Source organism: Montipora capricornis, chromosome 14, assembly GCF_036669925.1.
Source record: "Montipora capricornis isolate CH-2021 chromosome 14, ASM3666992v2, whole genome shotgun sequence".
NCBI lineage: Eukaryota > Metazoa > Cnidaria > Anthozoa > Scleractinia > Acroporidae > Montipora > Montipora capricornis.
In genome coordinates, this window is record NC_090896.1 from 2167096 (window position 1) to 2187500 (window position 20405).

At 40.4% G+C, this 20405-nt stretch overlaps 1 protein-coding gene across 2 annotated transcripts in view; it reads right to left on the reverse strand.

The window, feature by feature from the left end:
* Positions 1-884: 884 nt before the first annotated feature.
* The window catches only part of LOC138033219 (uncharacterized), an 84518-nt gene continuing 64997 nt past the window's right edge, over positions 885-20405 (reverse strand). For both annotated transcript variants that reach the window (XM_068880984.1, XM_068880982.1), the window contains 13 exons: positions 20021-20192; positions 17548-17684; positions 15585-15692; positions 14732-14772; positions 13457-13622; positions 12585-12739; positions 11664-11790; positions 9785-9970; positions 7793-7968; positions 5639-5957; positions 4543-4804; positions 4268-4333; positions 885-3005 (listed from right to left, as the gene is read on the reverse strand). In XM_068880984.1, the coding sequence (XP_068737085.1) occupies positions 2776-3005; positions 4268-4333; positions 4543-4804; positions 5639-5957; positions 7793-7968; positions 9785-9970; positions 11664-11790; positions 12585-12739; positions 13457-13622; positions 14732-14772; positions 15585-15692; positions 17548-17684; positions 20021-20192 (2145 nt within the window). In that variant the 3' untranslated portion in view covers positions 885-2775. The remainder of the gene's footprint in view (positions 3006-4267; positions 4334-4542; positions 4805-5638; positions 5958-7792; positions 7969-9784; positions 9971-11663; positions 11791-12584; positions 12740-13456; positions 13623-14731; positions 14773-15584; positions 15693-17547; positions 17685-20020; positions 20193-20405) is intronic.

Consider the following 20405-nt stretch of genomic DNA (forward strand, 5'->3'; position numbering starts at 1 on the left):
GCAATTGTTGTCTCAGTATGAGAGCAGAGTTATTTATTTATGGTGCATTTTGCACTCGTCTTAGACACAAAGATAGGAAAAATTGGAAGAATTAGGAACTTTAACCCAATCAAGAGAAACTTTTGGCCGAAATTTGGGAAAAAGATATCACGCGGCTAGTATTTCATTTGCTTGTCTTTATTTTTGCATCACCCTTTACGAAAACAGCGGCGTAAGAAAAAGTTCTTATAGTTAAAGTAAAAATTCGCTCTAAATGACAACGATTCGCGTTTTATTCTGGTTTGAGTTATGTTGTATAACGTGATTATAATTATTGGGGAGATTGTTAGTGGATAACACAGGTGATATAAAATATTAGTATCACCCAACTAGTGGACTAATGCAAATTCTGCATTTTGATTGGCTACGCTACTGGAAAAATATTAGTAATAGTCCTCGAGTAGCGAAAAGCAAGAGGCTTTTATTCGTTTTATTCCCAAATAAATATATTTTCAGCTTGCATTTGCTAACTTTATTATTGCCTTTTCTGTCCGGCTAGTTGGATACTAAAAACAATTAGACCCTTCGCCCTCAAAGGCCACGGGTCAATAGCCCATTCAGCTTCGCCTCATGGGCTATTTACCCGTATCCCGCAACGGCTAAGGGTCTAATTGTTAATTATAAGTTTCTTCGCTGTGGACTAATACTCCAACCCCCAAGAACCCCGAAAAGAAGGAAAAAAGGAGATAAGAATAAATGTTAACATCAGCTTTGCCAAAGAGTTCCAAAGATATCCGACGACATTCCGAGAAGTTCCAAACCTTACAAGAAAGCTAGAACCATACTGCAAAGGGAAAACCGAACGAGACTGTAAAATGCATGGGTAATGAATGAACACTGAGGAATTGTCAACGAACGGGTATTTATTTAGTTACATCTAAGTAGCGGATCTTAGGAGCTTGTCACAAGGGCCAGACACTTGAGTGATCGTTTTTTCAGACCCGGTTATTTCAGGCTCATCTGCCTTTTTTCTTTCCAGACAGTGTAATTTATACATACAAATCCACGTTGTAGGTCAAATCCGGTCTCCGGTTGAATTCGTTCTTGTCTAGGTTAAATCGGTGATCCTCATTCTGCATTCCTAGGCTGCATATGCACTCTACTTAACCCCCCAAAAAGGAATTGAAAACACCTATACCTTTTCTCCAGCTCTGTCTTGCACCTCTCAACACCAACACAACTTCTTAATGTTTCTCACCATCTTATCCATTCAGCTTCAACATAACCACATATAGTACGGGAAAAAAGAACTGCACTATGCACTTACCGATACTCGAACTCAAACCCTCCAGGTCTATGGTCCTGTGTCTTCGCCAATACACTACAACGATGGACATGCTCATCTTAACACAGTTCGTTTCATTATATACTTTCGTATAAGTCATGATTGATAGCCATATATAACAACCAAAACGAATCCTATCCTGACCCTAATTTTTCTTTAGGCTCAATTTAGGCTCCAGTTAAAGTTTCTTCAATTCATTTGAGTGCAAATTCATCCTAGGTAAAATGATGATCACCAATTTACTTAAGTAAAAACTGATTCAACTTGAGACCAGATTTTACCTGCAACATCTACGTCTAATATAGAATACGTGTGACAATTGGCACAGCAGACGGCGGGAGATCCGTTCCAAATATGGCGATATTTCTTGTTTAAAAAAATTCACGTCACTTTCTTTTAATAATCAAATTTGACAACCACGGAACAAAATTCTTGGAGTCAACTGCCAATTAGGTTCTGGTAAAAAAGGTAAAGTCTCTGCATACGAGCCAGAATGCCCATCAGGCCTGAGCTTATCCCAGTTTCCATGGCATGAAGCGCCTAGAAGTATTTCTACTTCCCCCTGGATGGGATATCAGTCCGTCGCAGGGTTACTCCCCAGCATTAAATTCGCCGGACCCATTTATACACCTGGGTGGAGAGGGCACCGTGAGAGTAAAGTGCCTTGAATTAGGTTCTGGTTGGCTTATTAACAACAGTGGGTAACGTCACGAAAACATCGCTATTGACAGTCAGAAAGGAACCGGAATTGTAGGCTCCATGCCATAGCTCCTGCCAACTGGTCTGCGGGCGTAAGAGTGCAACGCTTGAATCTTCAGGTGAGATGCCTTCGGGCTCACATGTATCTGACTTGCAATGACAGTAGCAAAAATGTTTAGGGTCAGGCCACCAAAGTTTGTTCCGTTATCCTTCTCAACTTGATGACGTAAACATAAGAACCCGGGCGAGCCATGTTGGGCCAGATAATTCATTCTAGAATCAAACTGCGTTCAGATGCTGGTATTTTCTTTTGTCTTCGGTAACAAAAAGAACACGGTCCTTATCACAACATTTAATGGGCCCTATTGTTTTACAATCAACATGGAAGCGATGAATGAATATGCAAGGCAGACAGCATTTCCATTCCAGAGTCCATTCTATGCTGATATAACTAATACTTTTTCAAAGTAAATACCTGTTCTGTCGAAGCCTTTTTGGCAGAATAATTTTTCATCGTGTGACCACCCCACTAGTATATTAATTTTCGCGATAAATGTGCTCTGTAACGCTACAAACTAAGCAAGAACATTTAACTTCATCGCCTTTGCTGAGATTTGTTCCAAAAAAAATATGCTTGCTACACCAATTTCATTTTTATGGTAATCCTACTTTTCCTACCAAATTAAAAAAAAAGGGATAGTCACCAGTCTTTCGGCCAGTACATTAACCTATCGTCCATAAACCGGCCAAAGTTAAAATATGGGAATTTTCTTCACTATTGGCTTCTGACAAATATGGCAGGTCTTAAGCTGTTCAGCACAGTATTCACACGTTCCATGACCGCACAGGAACACCACGTTCTTTTTCCTTTCGACACATATACAACACAAAATGGACTCTTCCAACTTTCTTATCTTTCCTTCCAGTTGCTGGTATTTGGCAGCCAGTGACTTGTTGTTGACATCAATTATCGGTGTTCCATCTAATTATAAGCAAAAACGAGTTGATTAATATAAAGAGGCAATTTTAGTCTGCGCGTGCGCTGGTGAGATTATTGTTTTAGCCCGTTCTCTAGGGTTAACTCTTGGCCTGAATCGCTAAGTTGATGGTCGGTCATTCGTGTCTGATTTACGGGCTTCGCCAAAGTATTTGTTAAGTTAGCGTTATGACTTAGAAATGGTGGTCACTTCGTTAAATACCTCTCACCAACCGAATTCGAAGTCCGTACTGTAAGTAACGGACGGAGTTTTTTACCGTTGATTTATGGCCGCGGGCCACGAATCAACAGGCAAAAAACAAAGATTCGTAACTTTCAGTACGGACCGAGAAAAACGCGGTTAGTATTTTTTTATTATTTACTTTATCTCTGAGATTGTCAGGCGCGCGGGAGTGGAAAAAAGTTGAACTCAAGCGTAAGGTTCAACCGCCACAAAGATTGCGGCGTCAAAATACACACACACATACTTAATTGGCCACTCTCTAAAGGGTCCTTTTCAGGGCCAACGAACACAATCACGACATAGCAGAACATTCAACAACAACTGTTAAGAATCCCAACTGTGCGGAGGCAAGCTAGTTGGCTATTTTCAAGTGCAGCTGAGAAGTTCAACCAGGGACTACCAGGAACAAAGTCAACCAGTGTCCAAAACGTGTCTTGAACCCGGGATCCCCGGATCTTAAGGCAAGCGCCTTAACCATTGGGCCGCACTGCCTCCTGAATCTGAAAAAACGAGTAACTCTCCTTCCCTTTTAAAATAGCTGCTTGCAAGATACAAACAGTTTTACAAGTTAATGTAACATAAACTACATGAAAAATCTGATAGGGAATGTTTTATTCAAAATCTCAAATTTAGCTGGCCGTACCGTAGAATATGGCCCGCTAATAACTTAGCCAAGCACAGGGCACGTACTATCTGAGAGATATTATTCTTCGGGGTTGGTTTCGACAGTCGGTGCTGCGTCGGTGGGAAGAGAAACACGACATTTAGGTTTTATTAAAAGAATTGAGAAAAGAAAATTAATTATTGCGATTTGAAAGCCCTTCGTCAGGGCATTAACCCTTGGCTCTTACGAAGGTCCAATGCTCGAAACGTTAGCTCACAAAAGGAAAAATAACCAGATTTTCTGTTTTAAACAGTCCGCTTTTTCCATTTCTGGTGCATTATGTTTATAAAGACTGCCGTTTTTCCAAGTATCATGACTTATCATGGCTGTTCCACTGAAACAATGGAGGTTTTCACTCACATTTTGTGCATTTCCCAGTGATTCTCGTCTGACATTCCAAACACCGCTTCAGTCGAGGTGCACATTCTGAAAGAGAATAACCGCACCTATGATTTTATGTAATGGTAACAAAATTAAGAAATAGCGCGCAACTGTTATAAAACTGCAAACCGAAGTTATATTCTTTCGCCAGGTCTAGCTGTTATCGTATGCATCAATAACGAAAAGCAAGAAACTAAAGAAAAAGGTTTTCTGAAATGTGTTGCATTCAAATGGATAATTATCACGTATTGTACCTTTGCAAAGCACAATATGACCACATGGCTTGAATGCTACAATCGCCTCATTGTCTTCACAAACTCTACAGCTTGGTACTTCCCTCTTGGCTTCTGTCTCGTCACCTGTAATCTTGCCAGCTCCCAAATCTGTCATTTTGGATTTATCTTCGTGCGCTACATCCACCTCCATCAAGAAATCTGTCCTGTTCAACCTCGTATTTAAGACTTCTACGGAAGACATTTCCTGTCCTTGATTGGTTACTTCCAGACGAACATTCTCCTTCGAAAAAATTGGAAATAAAAAATGTTGCACTTGAACATTTAATATCTCAAAAACCAAGCCGGTGACCCTTATAGTCAAACGCTTTGCCAGATTAAAACAAGTGAAAATTTAAGGTGGCTTTCAGTGCTCTCCAGAGAATATTTGCTTGTTTTATCTTAGAATGCTACTCAATTTCCAGCAATAAAAAGTGGGGGTCACCGAGTTAGCTCTTAAGGTATAGAGCGATTTTCATATGACCTCGAAAAATAAACGTAAAAAGAGAACGTAAACAAAAATGCAAAACATTTAATTAGTGGCTTATCGAACGCGGAAGCAAACAACGTCATCTCTCCATGGAACTTTCTGGAAAGCGATCGGCATTTCTCTTTGGGGTAATTTGAAATGCAGTAATGTGATTGGGCAATCGAACTGTTCACTGCCCATATTAGGAGTTTTCTTGGCGGGAATAAGAATAAGCCTTGTTTTAAGTGTCGCCAAACATTGGTCCGTGAAACAAATTGTGAACACTTTTTCAAGGTCACGCGAAAGTCGTCCCCTTGATATGGTTGAACAAATATCAAAACTCGATTGTCAGACAGCTAACTTCATTTACGTTGCCCCATATTCCAAGTATTGACAAAGTACCAACATAAGCTTTATTTTCTGAATGGATGAAAACTGTAGGAGAGACTTTGCCTGTGGACTCGCTTTTAAAAATGGACCGATATAAAGCCTGGTGGTTCCTACCATTGCATGTCATCCATGACCACGTTTATAATATGACGCAAAGTTACTCTCCCGGGGATTACCACCGTACGGGAAAAAAAGAGAGTACGATATGATCATCCTCACCACAATACATGGAGCGGAAGTTTTAACAAGATTGTTTTGGACATCTTCAACTTCCATCATTTGTGCTCCTCTTTCTTGTTCTTCGTCTTCTTGTTGCGATTCATCCACAATTTCGCCTGAACCTCGCTGATTCCCTTCTTGATTACTGAGATCACCTGCGTTTTCCTTTCTTTCCACAATTTCGCTATCTTCGACTGCATTTTCATCTACGCTTAATTCTGTACAAAGCAGGTCTGCTTCGTTTGCCAATTCATCGTGTAAATCGACAGAACCGCTGCTTCCTCGGGCAAAAGTTGGCGTTTTCGTAGCATGGGAATTTCTAGAAATAAATGAAGGTTGAAAATAAATGTATATAATATATAAATAAATAAATAAATAAATAAATAAATAAATATATATATATATTATAAATGTGGAGGTAGAGTCAACCTTGGCATAAAGTGCTCAATGCTGTGGTAGCAGAGCTAAGTATGCATAAGTTGAAGGATTAAAGAGGACGCATCGACTCTCTGTTACTCTGAGTTTTGCGCCTAAGCGCTCGTCAGACAGAACTTTATTCAACTAAGAACGTACCTTCTTATATACAAATTAAATAAGTAGCTAATTAATTCACTAGTGTGATGATCTGATCTACGTATGAAATAAAGATTCTATAGAACTATTGTTAGCGGCTTGTGAAATTTGCTAAGTAAAACTTATTCTCGTGGCGGCATTCAGAAATGAGTTCTGCTCTTTTGTTTAATAAAGACGGCTTCTTGGCTCTCGTTAAGTAAAGTTTTTCCGTGAGGCACAAGTGGCACCGCTTGCTTTTGTTGCTGTAGGCCGAACGGTCGCTAAAATACTCCAGTTAATTGTAAAATTGGTGTTGTTGTCTTTGAGTGTCCAGATATATTTTGATAGTTCCGTGCTGTTTGAATCGTTTCTGTTCCGAAAAGAAAGTTTGTGCTGCGTGTAACCTTTAAAAGTTCCTTCTGTTAGTCCAATGTAGTTCTTTCCGGTTGTGTCACTTTCTGCCCGACTGAAAAACAACTGTCTCACCTCAAGGGTCGTCTACAACGCCAACGTAACAACAGAAACTGAACTTTAACAGTAGTTAGCGCGCGGGAGTTCGGGTTAAACACTTGCTAGCGCGCGGCATTTGTGGGCTTAAAGTTCTTTAGGAGAAATTTGTTAGCGTGCCTACAGAAAGTTACCAGTTCATTACGCTTGTTCATATGTATATGTATGTATATATATATAAACCTTGGAAAAATCCTTCTGGGAAAACTAACGTTGACATTTAGATTAGCTGATGTTCGCAGTTACTGCCATCTTCACGACGTTAAAACGTTATTCCGCAAAAATTTAAGTTGCCTTCATGGCGAAGACCTCTCAAATGTTCAAAACACATTTTAGTTCAGCTGTAAAAAGGCCAGTTTCACCTTTTATGTTACGCCTTTCGATATTTTTCAAGACAACTGAAACCATCTTGATATACCAGCTTCTTAAAGTGCCATTACACTGCGCAATGTTCTGTGCAACTTGACTTGTGTTTCATCTTGGTTGCGGAAAGGTTGCTGGAAACACTTCAAACATCAACACACCTTGCTTTGGCTAAAATCGATGCGAAGCAAATTGGGAATCCGTTGCCGCGTACAGAATGAAGGTTTCTATTTATGTCCAGAATTATTGCAGCAATGCAAACATCACAAAGAGCCCACTGAAAGCCACCGTATCTTAACTGATTTTGTTTCCTTGAAGAGCACTTGAAGGCCCACATTCGCCCAAAAGTCATTGCGCACCGAGACTGAATTTTGTGTAACACGAAATTATCCCTAAACTTCCCGCGTGATTCTCCTCAGTGCATTCAGCCAATCAGATCACGCCTTTGCTCGACAAGCCGTAACTTTAAAACAAAAACAAACGACCGCAATGTCTTATGGGCGAATTTTACACCTGGAAACGTCGACATTGAAGGAAAGAGCAAGGAGACACTTGGTGACATTTGTCCTACAGAACGAGTCCCCCATTTTCATGGATTTTGGCATTTTTCTGACAGTTGCGAGTTGCGCGTGCGGAAACACCAAACAGATCTAGGAAGCTTTCGAATGGACATTTCAGGGAGGGTGCCACGGCACTATTTTATGAAATCCGTTTAAAACGAGCAACCATTACCCTTTAGCTGCAATATCGCGGATAGCTTGTTCAACTTCTGTGCCTGTACATCTGTCCAGAGGTGTTTCGCTTTTGTTATTCTCCCGTCGCACATCTGCTCCATAACTCAGCAAACATCGCGAAACAGCCGCATAAGATCGTCCATTTCTTCCTGTTAAAAGCAAATGTATGCCTGGCTGCAAGAAAGGCAATAATATAATCTTGTGAGTTCAGCTTGTGCTAGGTAATTAGAAAAAATCTTAAAACCACGCTAACTGGCTCAGGTTGGCGTGCTTTGCAACGGTCAATGAAACACGCGATTGTGTTGACGGTGTTAGAGAAGAGGTTTGAAGCACTCGCTTCTTACTTCTTGTGTGCTCTCGTAAGTCCCTTGTGTGTCTTACAACTGAAAAAAGTACCGTAAAGACTAAATACTTGTTAAGCGACGTCGGCAAGGCAAGCAGCCTAAACCTCCCTATTTTCGTTTCACAGAAAACTTTCAACTGATCATAAGCTTTCAACCTTTCACGTCATCAAAACAGTCTGAAAACGTTTGAATCCATAAAAACAATGCTATCATGTTATGAATTTAACTAGCCTTGTTTACCGCAAGAAATTCCTTGCTTCAGATAACATGAAAAGATGATTCTGAGGAATAACGAAGTTTAATGGGGATAATTATCGTAGGGCTGAATTCTTTCAACATTAGCAGAATGCAATCCCTTCCAATCATGCCGTTTTTTGTCCATCCACGCACGTCTTGGTCTTAGTGTATTCCGTCTCTTTTGAAGACAAGATATTCTTTTCAATATATTGACTCGGGGATACTCGGAAAAAGACCCGAGTGCTTCTTTGCAGGAGTCGACCCTACGACCTTCCGATTACTAGTTCGGATGCTCTATCACTGAGAAAAAGGAGACTCGTGGGAGCTAAGACTCGGCGATACTCGGAGAAAACCCGAATGCTTCTTTGCAGGAGTCGAACCTACGATTTTCCGATTACTAGTTCGGATGCTCCATCATTGAGCTATAGGAGACTCATGGAAGCTAGGACTCGGGGATACTCGGAGAAAACCCGAGTGCTTCTTTGCAGTAGTTGAACCTACGACCTTCCGAATTACTAGTTCGGTTGCTCCATCATTGAGCTATAGGAGACTTGTGGGAGCTAGGACTCGGGGATACTCTGAGAAAACCCGAGTGCTTCTTTGCAGGAGTTGAACCTACGACCTTCCGATTACTAGTTCGGATGCTCCATCATTGAGCTATAGGAGACTCGTGGTAGCTAGGACTCGGGGATACTCGGATAAATCCCGAGTGCTTCTTTGCACGAGATGACCCTACGACCTTCCGATTACTAGTTCGAATGCTCTATCACTGAGCTATAGGAGACTGGTGGTAGCTAGGACTCGGGGATACTCGGAGAAAACCCGAGTGCTTTTTTGCAGGAGTCGAACTTACGACCTTCCAATTACTAGTTCGGATGCTCTATCACTGAGCTATAGGAGACTCGTGGTAGCTAGGACTCGGGGATACTCGGAGAAAACCCGAGTGCTTTTTTGCAGGAGTCGAACTTACGACCTTCCAATTACTAGTTCGGATGCTCTATCACTGAGCTATAGGAGACTGGTGGGAGCTAGGGCTCGGGGATACTCGGAGAAAACCCGAATGCTTCTTTGCAGGAGTCGAACCTACGACCTTCCAATTACTAGTTCGGATGCTCTATCACTGAGCTATAGGAGACTCGTGGTAGCTAGGACTCGGGGATACTCGGAGAAAACCCGAATGCTTCTTTGCAGGAGTCGACCCTACGACCTTCCGATTACTAGTTCGGATGCTCTATCACTGAGCTATAGGAGACTTGTGGGAGCTAGGGCTCGGGGACACTTGGAAAAAAATCCGAGTTCTACGACGTGTTTGTGCTTGCGCCGACGCCGTTTTCAAGGTGAAATGAGAGCTGCTACGCTTGCGCAAGTGATTGCGTCGCTAGTGAAAACCAGAATTGAAACGCATTTACCATCCCAGTATTGAAAATCTCCTTTGCCAGAGTGACGTGAAGTGGAGTGTCGCCATCACCATCCACTGCATTAACATCAGCACCATGACTTAAAAGTATCTCTGCCATGACCGGGTAGCCTTCATCAGCTGCCAGATGAAGGGGAGTTTGATTCTGTGTCGCTAAAGCACTTACACAACAACCGGGCTAAAAGACAACGCGGAATCATCAGAGGGAACTTTTACCCCTTCAAAGAGAACATTATTCAAATAGAATAACTTATTTTCAATTTCAAATTTCCTGAGCGCCATATTCTTGAATGAGTGTAACGTGTTATGGTTACCGTAGACAATATTCCCCAGTGCATTATATTTACAGTGCAACTGGAAAAACTGTGCACAACTGAAATATGTCAGGAGTATCATTTCTGTCCAACATCGCGTCAGAAATCCACTCGCTAAACCGCACAGTGTTTGCTGTTGTTTGCGTGGCAAGAATTGCGTCGGCTTTAGATTTTCCGGGTAATTGAATTCTGGTCGTTTGAGCCCTGAGACTACTCATAAAGAAACAGAACAGCGCATGTATTTGTCCTTTCACCGATTACTGGATCTCCGAAGGCTCCGAAGCAATTGTTGCTTTCAACATATGGCGCGGTCGCGAATACCTCTATTATAACGGTTATTCAGTTTGCGGTTTTGGCGCTTGAAGTCCACAACATGATTAACTAAAAAACAATAATCATTCCTGACATATTTTAAGTGTTCACGGTTTTCGCGGTCGCACTGTAACAAATATTCCATGAGCGCGCGTCGGATATGAGATGATAAACAGGCAGCGAGGTGCGTAGCGCCAAGTTGGCTTTGGAGAGATTTCACGTGACGTCACCACGGCCATGTTGATGTACCTGAGCAATGGAACGGCGGCCATGTTGTTGTACCCAACTAATCATGCGGGAATTGAGCTCTATTGTAATGCAAACGTTTTCTTTTATTTCGGTGGAAAAACAAAGTTGCTGATCACGTGAATGACGACACTATAACCAGTCCCATAACCAACTAGCGCGAATGAAATAATTGCTTTCTTAAATTCTCATTAAATTCAGAACGCTTGGGCACTTGGATATTAAAACTAATCAGGTTTCCAGCTTGGCCGGACTTGATAGAATAGACCAATTCGGCTAACTCAATGTTGTACCCAATTCAAATCTCTAGGGGTTAAGATGCTTTGTGTATTGCATTTGCATGATAATGTAGCATTCACATTCAAATGATATAGTAATAATTGGAACAAAACGTTTTATTCCCAAAAGATTTGAATTGGGTACAACACTGAGTTAGCCGAATAGAGCATATTCGTATTCTTGGTATTGGACTGGAACTAGCTTGCAATGGAGGCTAATGCGGGGGAATATATTAAAACGAAAGCATGAAATTCCCTTAAACTATCTCGTCTCTCTCTTTTGAGAAGTAACTTGATACCTGTAGCAAACAGGCAAGAAATGAACTTATATGAAACAAGTTTATTTTGATTTTTGGCAAAACGCCAATTTTGGTCTGACGTTTGCGTTTCTCGTAAACGTCATGCTTAATCTCTCTACTTAAAGGAGCGACGTCACGGTGTTGGATTTTGAAAAGTTTAGCCTCAATTTATCAAAAAGATCGTTTGTAATCCGTTTCAATCTTCTGCATCCCTTCACCGTCCTGGCCATGCTTCCATTTATTCTTGTCTCTTTGGTTCTTATCTTCCCTAACAAATTGTTATTTCACTATTTCCCCATTACTTAAGTAAAATTTTTATGTCTGTTTTTGAACCCACAATATCATGACCGAGCTCCTTTAAGAGACATCTCGATCCTTTCCACCGTGACCCGGTCTCAGAATAAAAGAAAATAATCTCATACCTGTTCCAATAGGAGTTTAGCTATTTCTCGATGGTCGTTGATTGCAGCAATGTGCAGTGTTGTGAAACCATCAATTTTTGTCACATTTAAAACGCTCCCGCCCATCGCAAGCAACTTCTCAACAGCTCTGCATGGATAATGATGAAATGCATAATTAATTAGCCAATACACTTTACCTTTTTTGTTATTTCCTAAATGGTAGGTAAGGTAAAGTCGCACACGAGCGGCAAGGGCTTATAGGGCCGGAGCTTATTCCGGTTACTAGTGGCTTAAGTGGGACTGAGAGTATTGTTACCCCCCCACTAGACGGGATGCTAGTCCATAGTAGGGTTTACCCCACTAGTGCAAAGCCGGTACTCATTCATTCACCTGGGTGGAGAGAGACTGAGTGGAGCAAAGTTTGTTGTCTAAGAAAACAACACAACGACTGAGCTAGACCTGAAACGAATGACCCAGGGCGCGGGAGTCCGCATCGATGACCCCTACACCACTGTGCCTCTACACTTCTAAATGGATACACTTAAATGCGTTTGACAACATGCAATACGTCAGACGATAACACCGACGACAATTCCGCTTTTCTTGGCGAATGGCTACAGTATGTCGGTTCTTAACGTCTCACAGAGGTATAAATTTTAGAGTAACACGAAACGGCGAGGAAGGTTTAATCCAAATATGCTAACACTCATCAACAGCGCGAATGATTTTTGAACTTCGATTCCCTCAGATCCTGATTTAAGCAAAAACACAAACAACAGACTTAAACACAGAGGCGTTTTCATCGCTGGCATCTTTCTTTAGGACAAAAGAAACTAATAACCTAAGTCTTTCTGCGTAAGTTGCTTGTGGTTGTGCTGATTGCAAAGTTGACTTAAGACAGTCCTTAATGATTTTATTAAGTCAAAGGTTCTGTTTACTCACTGCTTGTTTCCTTTGAGTACAGCAAAGTGAAGGTAATTGAAGCCTTTACCATTGGTAACCGCCAACAAAAGTCGCGGATGATTCAACAGCATATCAGCCATAACGTGTTTCTCATCGGCGATGGCGTCGAAGAGAGGAGTGTCGCCTGCTTGATCCTTAAAAACAAAATGAAAAAGAAAATAAATCAAGAAAACAACAATTGATTTGTTTCACCCATTTGTCCTCTGGAAGAACTAGTACAAATGTAACGACGCTGTCGCGAAGATTGTATGGAAGAAATCATTTGAAATATATTTGAACGACGGATACGTGGTGATTTGACGTTGCAATACAGATCACCAATTACAGTTGAGAGAGCAACTTGTGCAATTTTAAAGAAGCATAAAAACCTCAAGGCTCTAACGGAACTCGAACTCAGGCCAGTAAAGACGGAACCAAAAGAGGACTTGTAGCGTAAACTTTACGCCATATAGAGTGTTTTCACTCAAGTGATCAGCAACCTTGTTGTTCCATAGAAACAAAAGAAAACGTTTGCATGATAATAGAGCTCAATTCCCAGAGGATTAGTTGGGAACACCAACATGGCCGCCGTTTCTTTGTTTAGGGAAACCAACATGGCCGCCATAACGTCACGTGACAACACTCTAGCACATAAAAGTTAAAGAGATTCTGAAGTACCTATTTAATCTTGTAGCAAGACGATAAGACGCTTGCCGACTCAGTTTTGGAAAGACACTGGTGCAGTCAAGTCGGATCAGTATGATCTATTTTCTCGTCGCTACAAACCAGGAAAAAAATCCTTATTTAAATATGCATGTTCCGCGACTGAGGGAACGAATTGTTGTAAGTCTTCAGATACCTGTGGCACACACCTGTAAATTGACATCACAGCCTTCGTGCTCGGTCAGGATGCGCACTGCCATTTCGTTGTTGTTTTTAACCGCCAGATGCAATGGCGTGGATCTATTCTCACCCTGCTGAACATTCGGATCGAAGCCTTTCTGTAATAAGAACTTCACTGCTTCTCCAGTTTTGTCCCTTAAGGTTAGAAGAATCGCCGTTGGTATTATAGTATATGTTATATACTGGCTTGGAAAAAAATGAGTCCATAAGCTTTTTACAAAAAGTGAGAGCGTTACTGCAGCTCTGTAGTAAAAGAACAGTTTTCAAATTTAGCATTTTGATCAATGGTGGGCAAAAATTCAAGACACTGCGCCAAGTTAGTTAGCAAAACATGCACACTGTGATTCCAGAGCTTTTCCAGCAGGTCACGGCACGAAAAATGGCAGCTTCAGTGGAAATAATAAAGGTCTCAGTTAGGTTTTACAGTAGTGAAGAATAAAATTCAATTTTACAGGGAATTTTTAAGTGTTAGATGTGAAGGTATCTCAAATTTAATTCTTTGATGTTATGGAAACAAAAATGATTCAACTATATATATACTATATATGTGGTAGCAATTATCAGTGACTCTGTGACCAAGTTTGAGCTTCCAGGCAAAAACTGCATACATATGGCAGAAAGGGAAGTAAACATAAGTGCTTAAAAACTGTGTTTAGTCACCTTAAAGGAAAAGTATTTGTTATTTAGGCTATTTAGGCGTTTTGCTGCGATAAATTTTCGTCTTACAAGTAAATATAAAAGTAAATTAACTACCGTATATATTTGGAGCATTCGCCGTTCGCCATGCTCCGAGGTTACGTCTAACTTGGCGCGTTCCATTTCACTTTAAGTTCTCTACAATTTCAACAGCTTATACAAGTGTCGAGACGAGAATGAAACCGTGTCGTCTTCTTTGAATAAATTTTATACTGTACGTTTCACTGTCGACCGAAAATCAAATGTAAAGTCTACGTGGGTGAAATGCTCTATGCAGGGCGAGAAAAAATTTAGAAATACAGTTGCCCAGTGGGCCAGTACATTTCAGTTTTCAGTTGCCCGCACTCGAATATCACTTACCCAATAGGTGTGCAATGTTCATGGCTTGCTGGAAAGTATCATTAACAATATTTCTGAGGCTAATTTCACTTGCCCACTGGACAACCCGAATTCCACTTTCAGTTGCCCAGGAGCAATTCGACCTGGGTTTTTTTCCTGCCCAGCTCTGAATCATCCTTTTTTCCCGTGGGCAATGCAAGTAAACTCACCCGAAAGTAGCATGATGCATGGCTGAGTATCCTTGAGAATCCTGCACGTCAATAAAATGAAAATAAAATCAAATCCAACATATATACCTTAATAAAGAATAGTCATTGAACTGAGTCATCATACGTGTGATTTCAAGCGCGAGTTCGATTTGTAATTACCACTTTATGACATCCATTTAGAAATCAAACAATAATCATTTTATCGCTCAAATACAGGACTTTAGTCAGCACCAATTTGATTGGTTACCATTAACAAGCCTTGAAATCTGATTGATTGTTTTGTTTTCGTGGTCCTTTCTCATTGGCTGGGGAAATGGTGCGGTTTATAGCAAAAAAATAATGCGATTCGAGAGTAAATCGCACTTCTGAGAGCCAATCAGATTGCAAGGAGATCACCAGCGATTTCTAAGTGGATGTAATAAAGAATGAAAGTGCCCGCTTTAACGGCTCAAGTCTAAGAATGTATGCAGTTATGAGGTATTCTTGGTCGTCAACTTAAATTAATCTCATGAGTCCCTGTTTTAGCAAGACTAGTTCGTTTTTTAAAAAGGTAGAAGAATGAAAGTTTTAATATTCGACCTACCCAGTTGGTCTAACTGTCCCTGGAGGAGTATTTGTTTCTCGAGGAGGAATTACAGGAATTGTAAGATTTTATTGAAAAAACGAAAATTGAGCCAAGTTTTTGACAACAGCAGCTTTGTTATTATGCAGGCTAAACCAATCGTCCCCAGAATCGTGTTTGGTTCAACTTGTTACCTTTCCTCTTCCCTTTCAACGTTGCTTTGCTAAACGGACCGTTTTCGAAAGAAAGGGGGCGGGCATGTCCGGAGAAAATTGATCATTTGCTTCTTACCACTTTGTCCTTATCAGCTCCTCTATCAATCAATTCTCTAATGACGTTACAGTGACCTTCGTGACAAGCTATATGAAGTGGTGTGTGGCCACCTGCCATTTCGTCAATCTGAAAATGAAGTAAGATCTTGAATTAATTAATCAATCAATCAGTCAGTCAATCAATCAATCTATTTAGGTGATCGGTACGCTTAGCTAAAAGCTAGTTTACACTGTGAAGTACCCGCGAATTAATAAAGATAAAAATACAAAAATAACTTAATAATAATAATAATAATAATAATAATAATAATAATAATAATAATAATAATAATAATAATAATAACGGTTTATTCACAGTATATCCACATAAAAGGATGTGGCTCTTCATCTGTGAAGGCCTAAAATACTAATTTTAACATGTCATGAATATCTACAATCTATAATAAAATCTACACTTTATTGGAAGTGTATACATTTACGAAGAGCTACAATTAAAATGAATTATGAATTAAACTGGTTTAGTCATAATATTGAAGAGATATCTTTTTCGATAATGGCTCACGGAAAATCGGAAAATGTTAAGGTTCACACCGTGGAAATATATTGATGCTACTCTGGTTGTGAGAAATTTGAATGTATTTTACAAAGTTACGATTCGAAGACCCAACGATTTTAACACTGGATTAACATTAGATTACCATTGGATCACCCCTGATAAAAACAGTTCACACTGCAACCAGGTTGACATTCAAACATGATTTGATGCTACTCTGGTTGTGAGAAATTTAAATGTACCTTAAAAAGTTGCAATTTAAAGACACAACGTTTCGACATTCCTGTCTGTTTTCTTCATTAGAGGTAATCCAAAGATATCGCAAGAGTTATTTTATATGCTACTAAGGGGCGCGTTCATTAGTAGCATTTCGCTTCCTTTTTAAAAAAATTCTTGGTTTGCATCCACGTGATCAGACAGCTACGTTGGTGTTCAAAAAAGCAGAAAATGACACCACAAGTTTTGCTTAATAATAGAGTCAAATTCCCAGAAGACATCTTAATGCATTGTTCTGTACACCAACATGGCTGCTGTGACGTCAGATGCAAACCATCAATAAGATGCAATAACGCAAATAGGATGCAGAACTAGACCGGAGTGTGGAATGTTTGGTTTCTGAATTGTTACTTTAAAGCTACAATCAAATTTCTTCAAACCAGAGAAGCATGAAACTATGCTTGATCGGAAAATCTTGTTGTTAATACTCAAAGAAGTTTACGAGGCTATTACCAAGGATTAATTAAATATATATTCATTAAATATATATATTTTTAGTAACGTGACCAGCGTTGAAGATTTTGCTACACTTTTATTTAAAGTGCTACTATGATCAAAAAATCACCTCTATTTTTCTTCAGATAGTGTGATTGCTTAACATTTGACTGGCAACATTTTGAGCTTTGATTTTTATCCAAAGGTTGTTTACTTTGAGTGTAAGTGTTTGACTTCTCGGTCCGCCATTACCCCCGTTCCAAACTGACCAACTGGACCTCAGAGAGTTGGATCTAGGGAAAAGTGACGTCATTTACTCACTAGCTTAAAATTTCAGCGTGTCAACGCAGCTTATTGTATATGCGAGTTTAAAAGTCTGAAAGCCCGAAACTCCCGCGCTGCATATTGATTCAGCCGCGTACACACGTATTGTATTCTTAAAGTATTGAGTCTTTGACGTCATTTTCTCCTCGATCCAGCTCTCTCAAGATTTCAAAGTTCCGGTTAAAACAAACAGATGTCTTTTTAAAAGCAAGGCTTAAAATTTGGGCCAGTTACTGTTCAGTTACCATTGTTTTGAAATCCAAATAAAAATAATTATTTTTTTGGTCATAGTAGCACTTTACGTTCGTCTGATTTGGGAAAAAAATGGCCTTTTGTTTAGACTTGTATATACAATTAATAATAATTATTATCAAAATCAGATCGTTTCCTATACCGATTCTGGATGATTATCTAGGATTTCCCTAACTCTTGAAAGATTGTTTTGTTTGCAGGCAGCTACCAGATGGTGACTCCCGATCCCTTCTACAACGGTGCGTTGTAGTAATCCTCTGAAGAATTTTTGGACTAAACCTAGAAAACATGTAACGGTTAAGCAGACTCAGATTTCTAGAAATGCAGGATAACAGGATACAAGATCGGTATATTGTTAACTGTAACGAAGTGTCCCCTTCCCTTCTCCCCAAATTCCGGATCACATCAAATTTCACTTAAATGTCGCTCTAACTTTACTCCTGAAGTAAACATGAAAGTCCTTTCAAGGGAACACATGAGCCCATCAAACCGACTTGATTCCAACTGAGTGGCCTTATAGCTCCGTTAGTCATTGCACCGGCATCGCAGAGGGCATGGGTTCGAATCCCGTTGTCTACCGAGACAATTGAGGATCACTTCCCACTTAATTTCAGTTAAGACAACTGTAGCACCCCCTCACCCTTTGTGTCGTGATAAATGGGCAGTTAGTATTAAAAGGACCCGCGACACTTCGTACTGATAATAAAACAATTCGAGTTCGCACCTGATAAACTGGATTTCTGAGCAAAGGTGAAACAAGAACAACAACATCAACAGCAATAATATATGACAATAACGATGATTACGATGTGACAATGAAAATCAACGAAGATGACGATGACAAAGTGGCATCGAAACAAGATGATGCAATAGACCAAGGAGGTACACTCGTGGCCACAGCGTTTGCAGTGACATTAGCAATCACAATAGCATCGGTAACGGTATTAGCGAAGGCACTGTCCAAGGCAATGGTAATTTCATCGGGAATGGCCATCCATTACATTGGTATTAACACTGGCAAGGTGGCAGGAAGGTATATTGTAATTAGTTTTGGCGGTGGCAATGGCGATGCCAACGGCAGGGACTATGACAACAATGTTATTGCAAAGTAGTACCAGGGAGTTTAAGAAACCACGACGACTACAGCGATGAAAACGTCACTTCACAATATAAGTTTGAGCTATTGCATCTCGTTTACGTTGTACAATATGGGCGAAGTATTCTGTACTGAATGGACTGGTACGGACGGATTTGATGTAAAGAGAGAGAGAATAGGAAGTTTTACGAAACGACGACGGCTGCTGCAACGGCAAAGGCAATCCCAAAAAACAATAATATCATTGGTTAAAAGAGGAAGAGAACGGTGCTGCACGTATTGTAGGAAGTACTTCTGAAGTACTATGTATGACAACGACGTGAAATCACCAAGTTTGAAGTTTTGTCGAAACGCAAGCATACAAATGTGAACCTTTCCTTGTCTACTTTTACCTTGAAACCGTTCGCGCATACTTTTGGGATACTTCGCCCACACTGTGCGACATGAGCGAGATGGAATAAACGTAAAAGACTACTTACAGTAGAGAAACGTATGTCTTAAAGCCCCTAATGAAAGATTCACTGCGATGTGCCCACGTTGTCATTGTTGTTGTTGTTGTTGACGATAACGGGAGAGAAGCTTACAAAAATGCGTGTACGATCTTTTTTCCTCTTTTACTAATTTCAATATTACTACTAAATTTATGGCGTTGTCGTTGCCTGGCGTAACCGTCGTCGTTAACTTCTTGAACTCCCTATAGTAACGACAACGCAAACAGTTTCAGGGCTTGAAATTGCGACTCATACAGTCGCATTTGCAACTGAAATTTTTCCCTTCACGATTAAAATATCTGGAGAGGGCGCAAAAATGCGACTTGTTTTCACCTTCGCTCTTTCGAAACAAAAGGGTTAACAGTTACCACTCTGCTGCTACTTTTGCTAAAACAAATAAAGAAATGACAAAATTATTTTTTTCTCGCCGTGAATTTTCTTTCATTCTGAACATAGCGTAATTGTAGCGCAATTTAGCTGCGATGTTACGTGAACAACTCTATTCCTTCGATCATTCGCCATTTCCAGCGGTTTCTTTACACACAAGTATTGCCGGCTCATATTTTGTTTTGCTAAGCCGCTGACAACACAATGCAGCGCGACGATTTTGCGACTAAAATCTGCGAAATTCTTGGATTTCACATGACGTCACGGCCGCCATGTTGGTATCCCCAAACAATGAAATGGCGGCCATGTTGGTGTCGCGATGCAATCCTCCGGGAATTGAAAGCTATTATTATGCTAACGTCTTCTTTTGTTTTCGTTGAAAAACATGGCTGTTGATCACGTGAGTGAAAACCAAGAATTGCGACTAAATTTTCGTATCTTGTCACAAAATTGCGACAGGACATTTTCCTTAATTTCAAGCCTTGAGTTTTAACTTGTCTTGACACTTCTACATTTACATGGCGAAGTATCCTTTTACTATTTGAGACGATTAGTTTAACAATCTAGGAGGGACTGCCGCGTCCGGCACTTCCAACCCGCGCTGGGTGCTTTTAAGCTCCCTATAATCACAAACGTAGTACCTCCTAATGGTTCATCTGCACTATGACCATCGTCAGCTGTTGCCTGAGCGGGACTTGGATCAGTGACATACGTCACAGCAGCAGGATTCAACACCCAATGTTCGCCTTCCACTGAAACCACCAGATCTCCATCCTCGTCGACTTCCAGAACCTTGCCAGTGCGGCCAAGGATCTGTTCAAAAGGGGGCAATAAAACGCGATGCCTTTAAATGTATGATTGGCCAAGCTCCGGACTATTTAAGGGATCAGTCTACGACTAGAATCTGGGTTACTGGGCGAACCACTCGAAATTCTCAGTTTTTAAACATTTCTCTATATAAATCGAAAGCCGGTCAGAGGAACTTTAATTGTCATGTGGTTATAATTTGGAACAATATCGACCCTT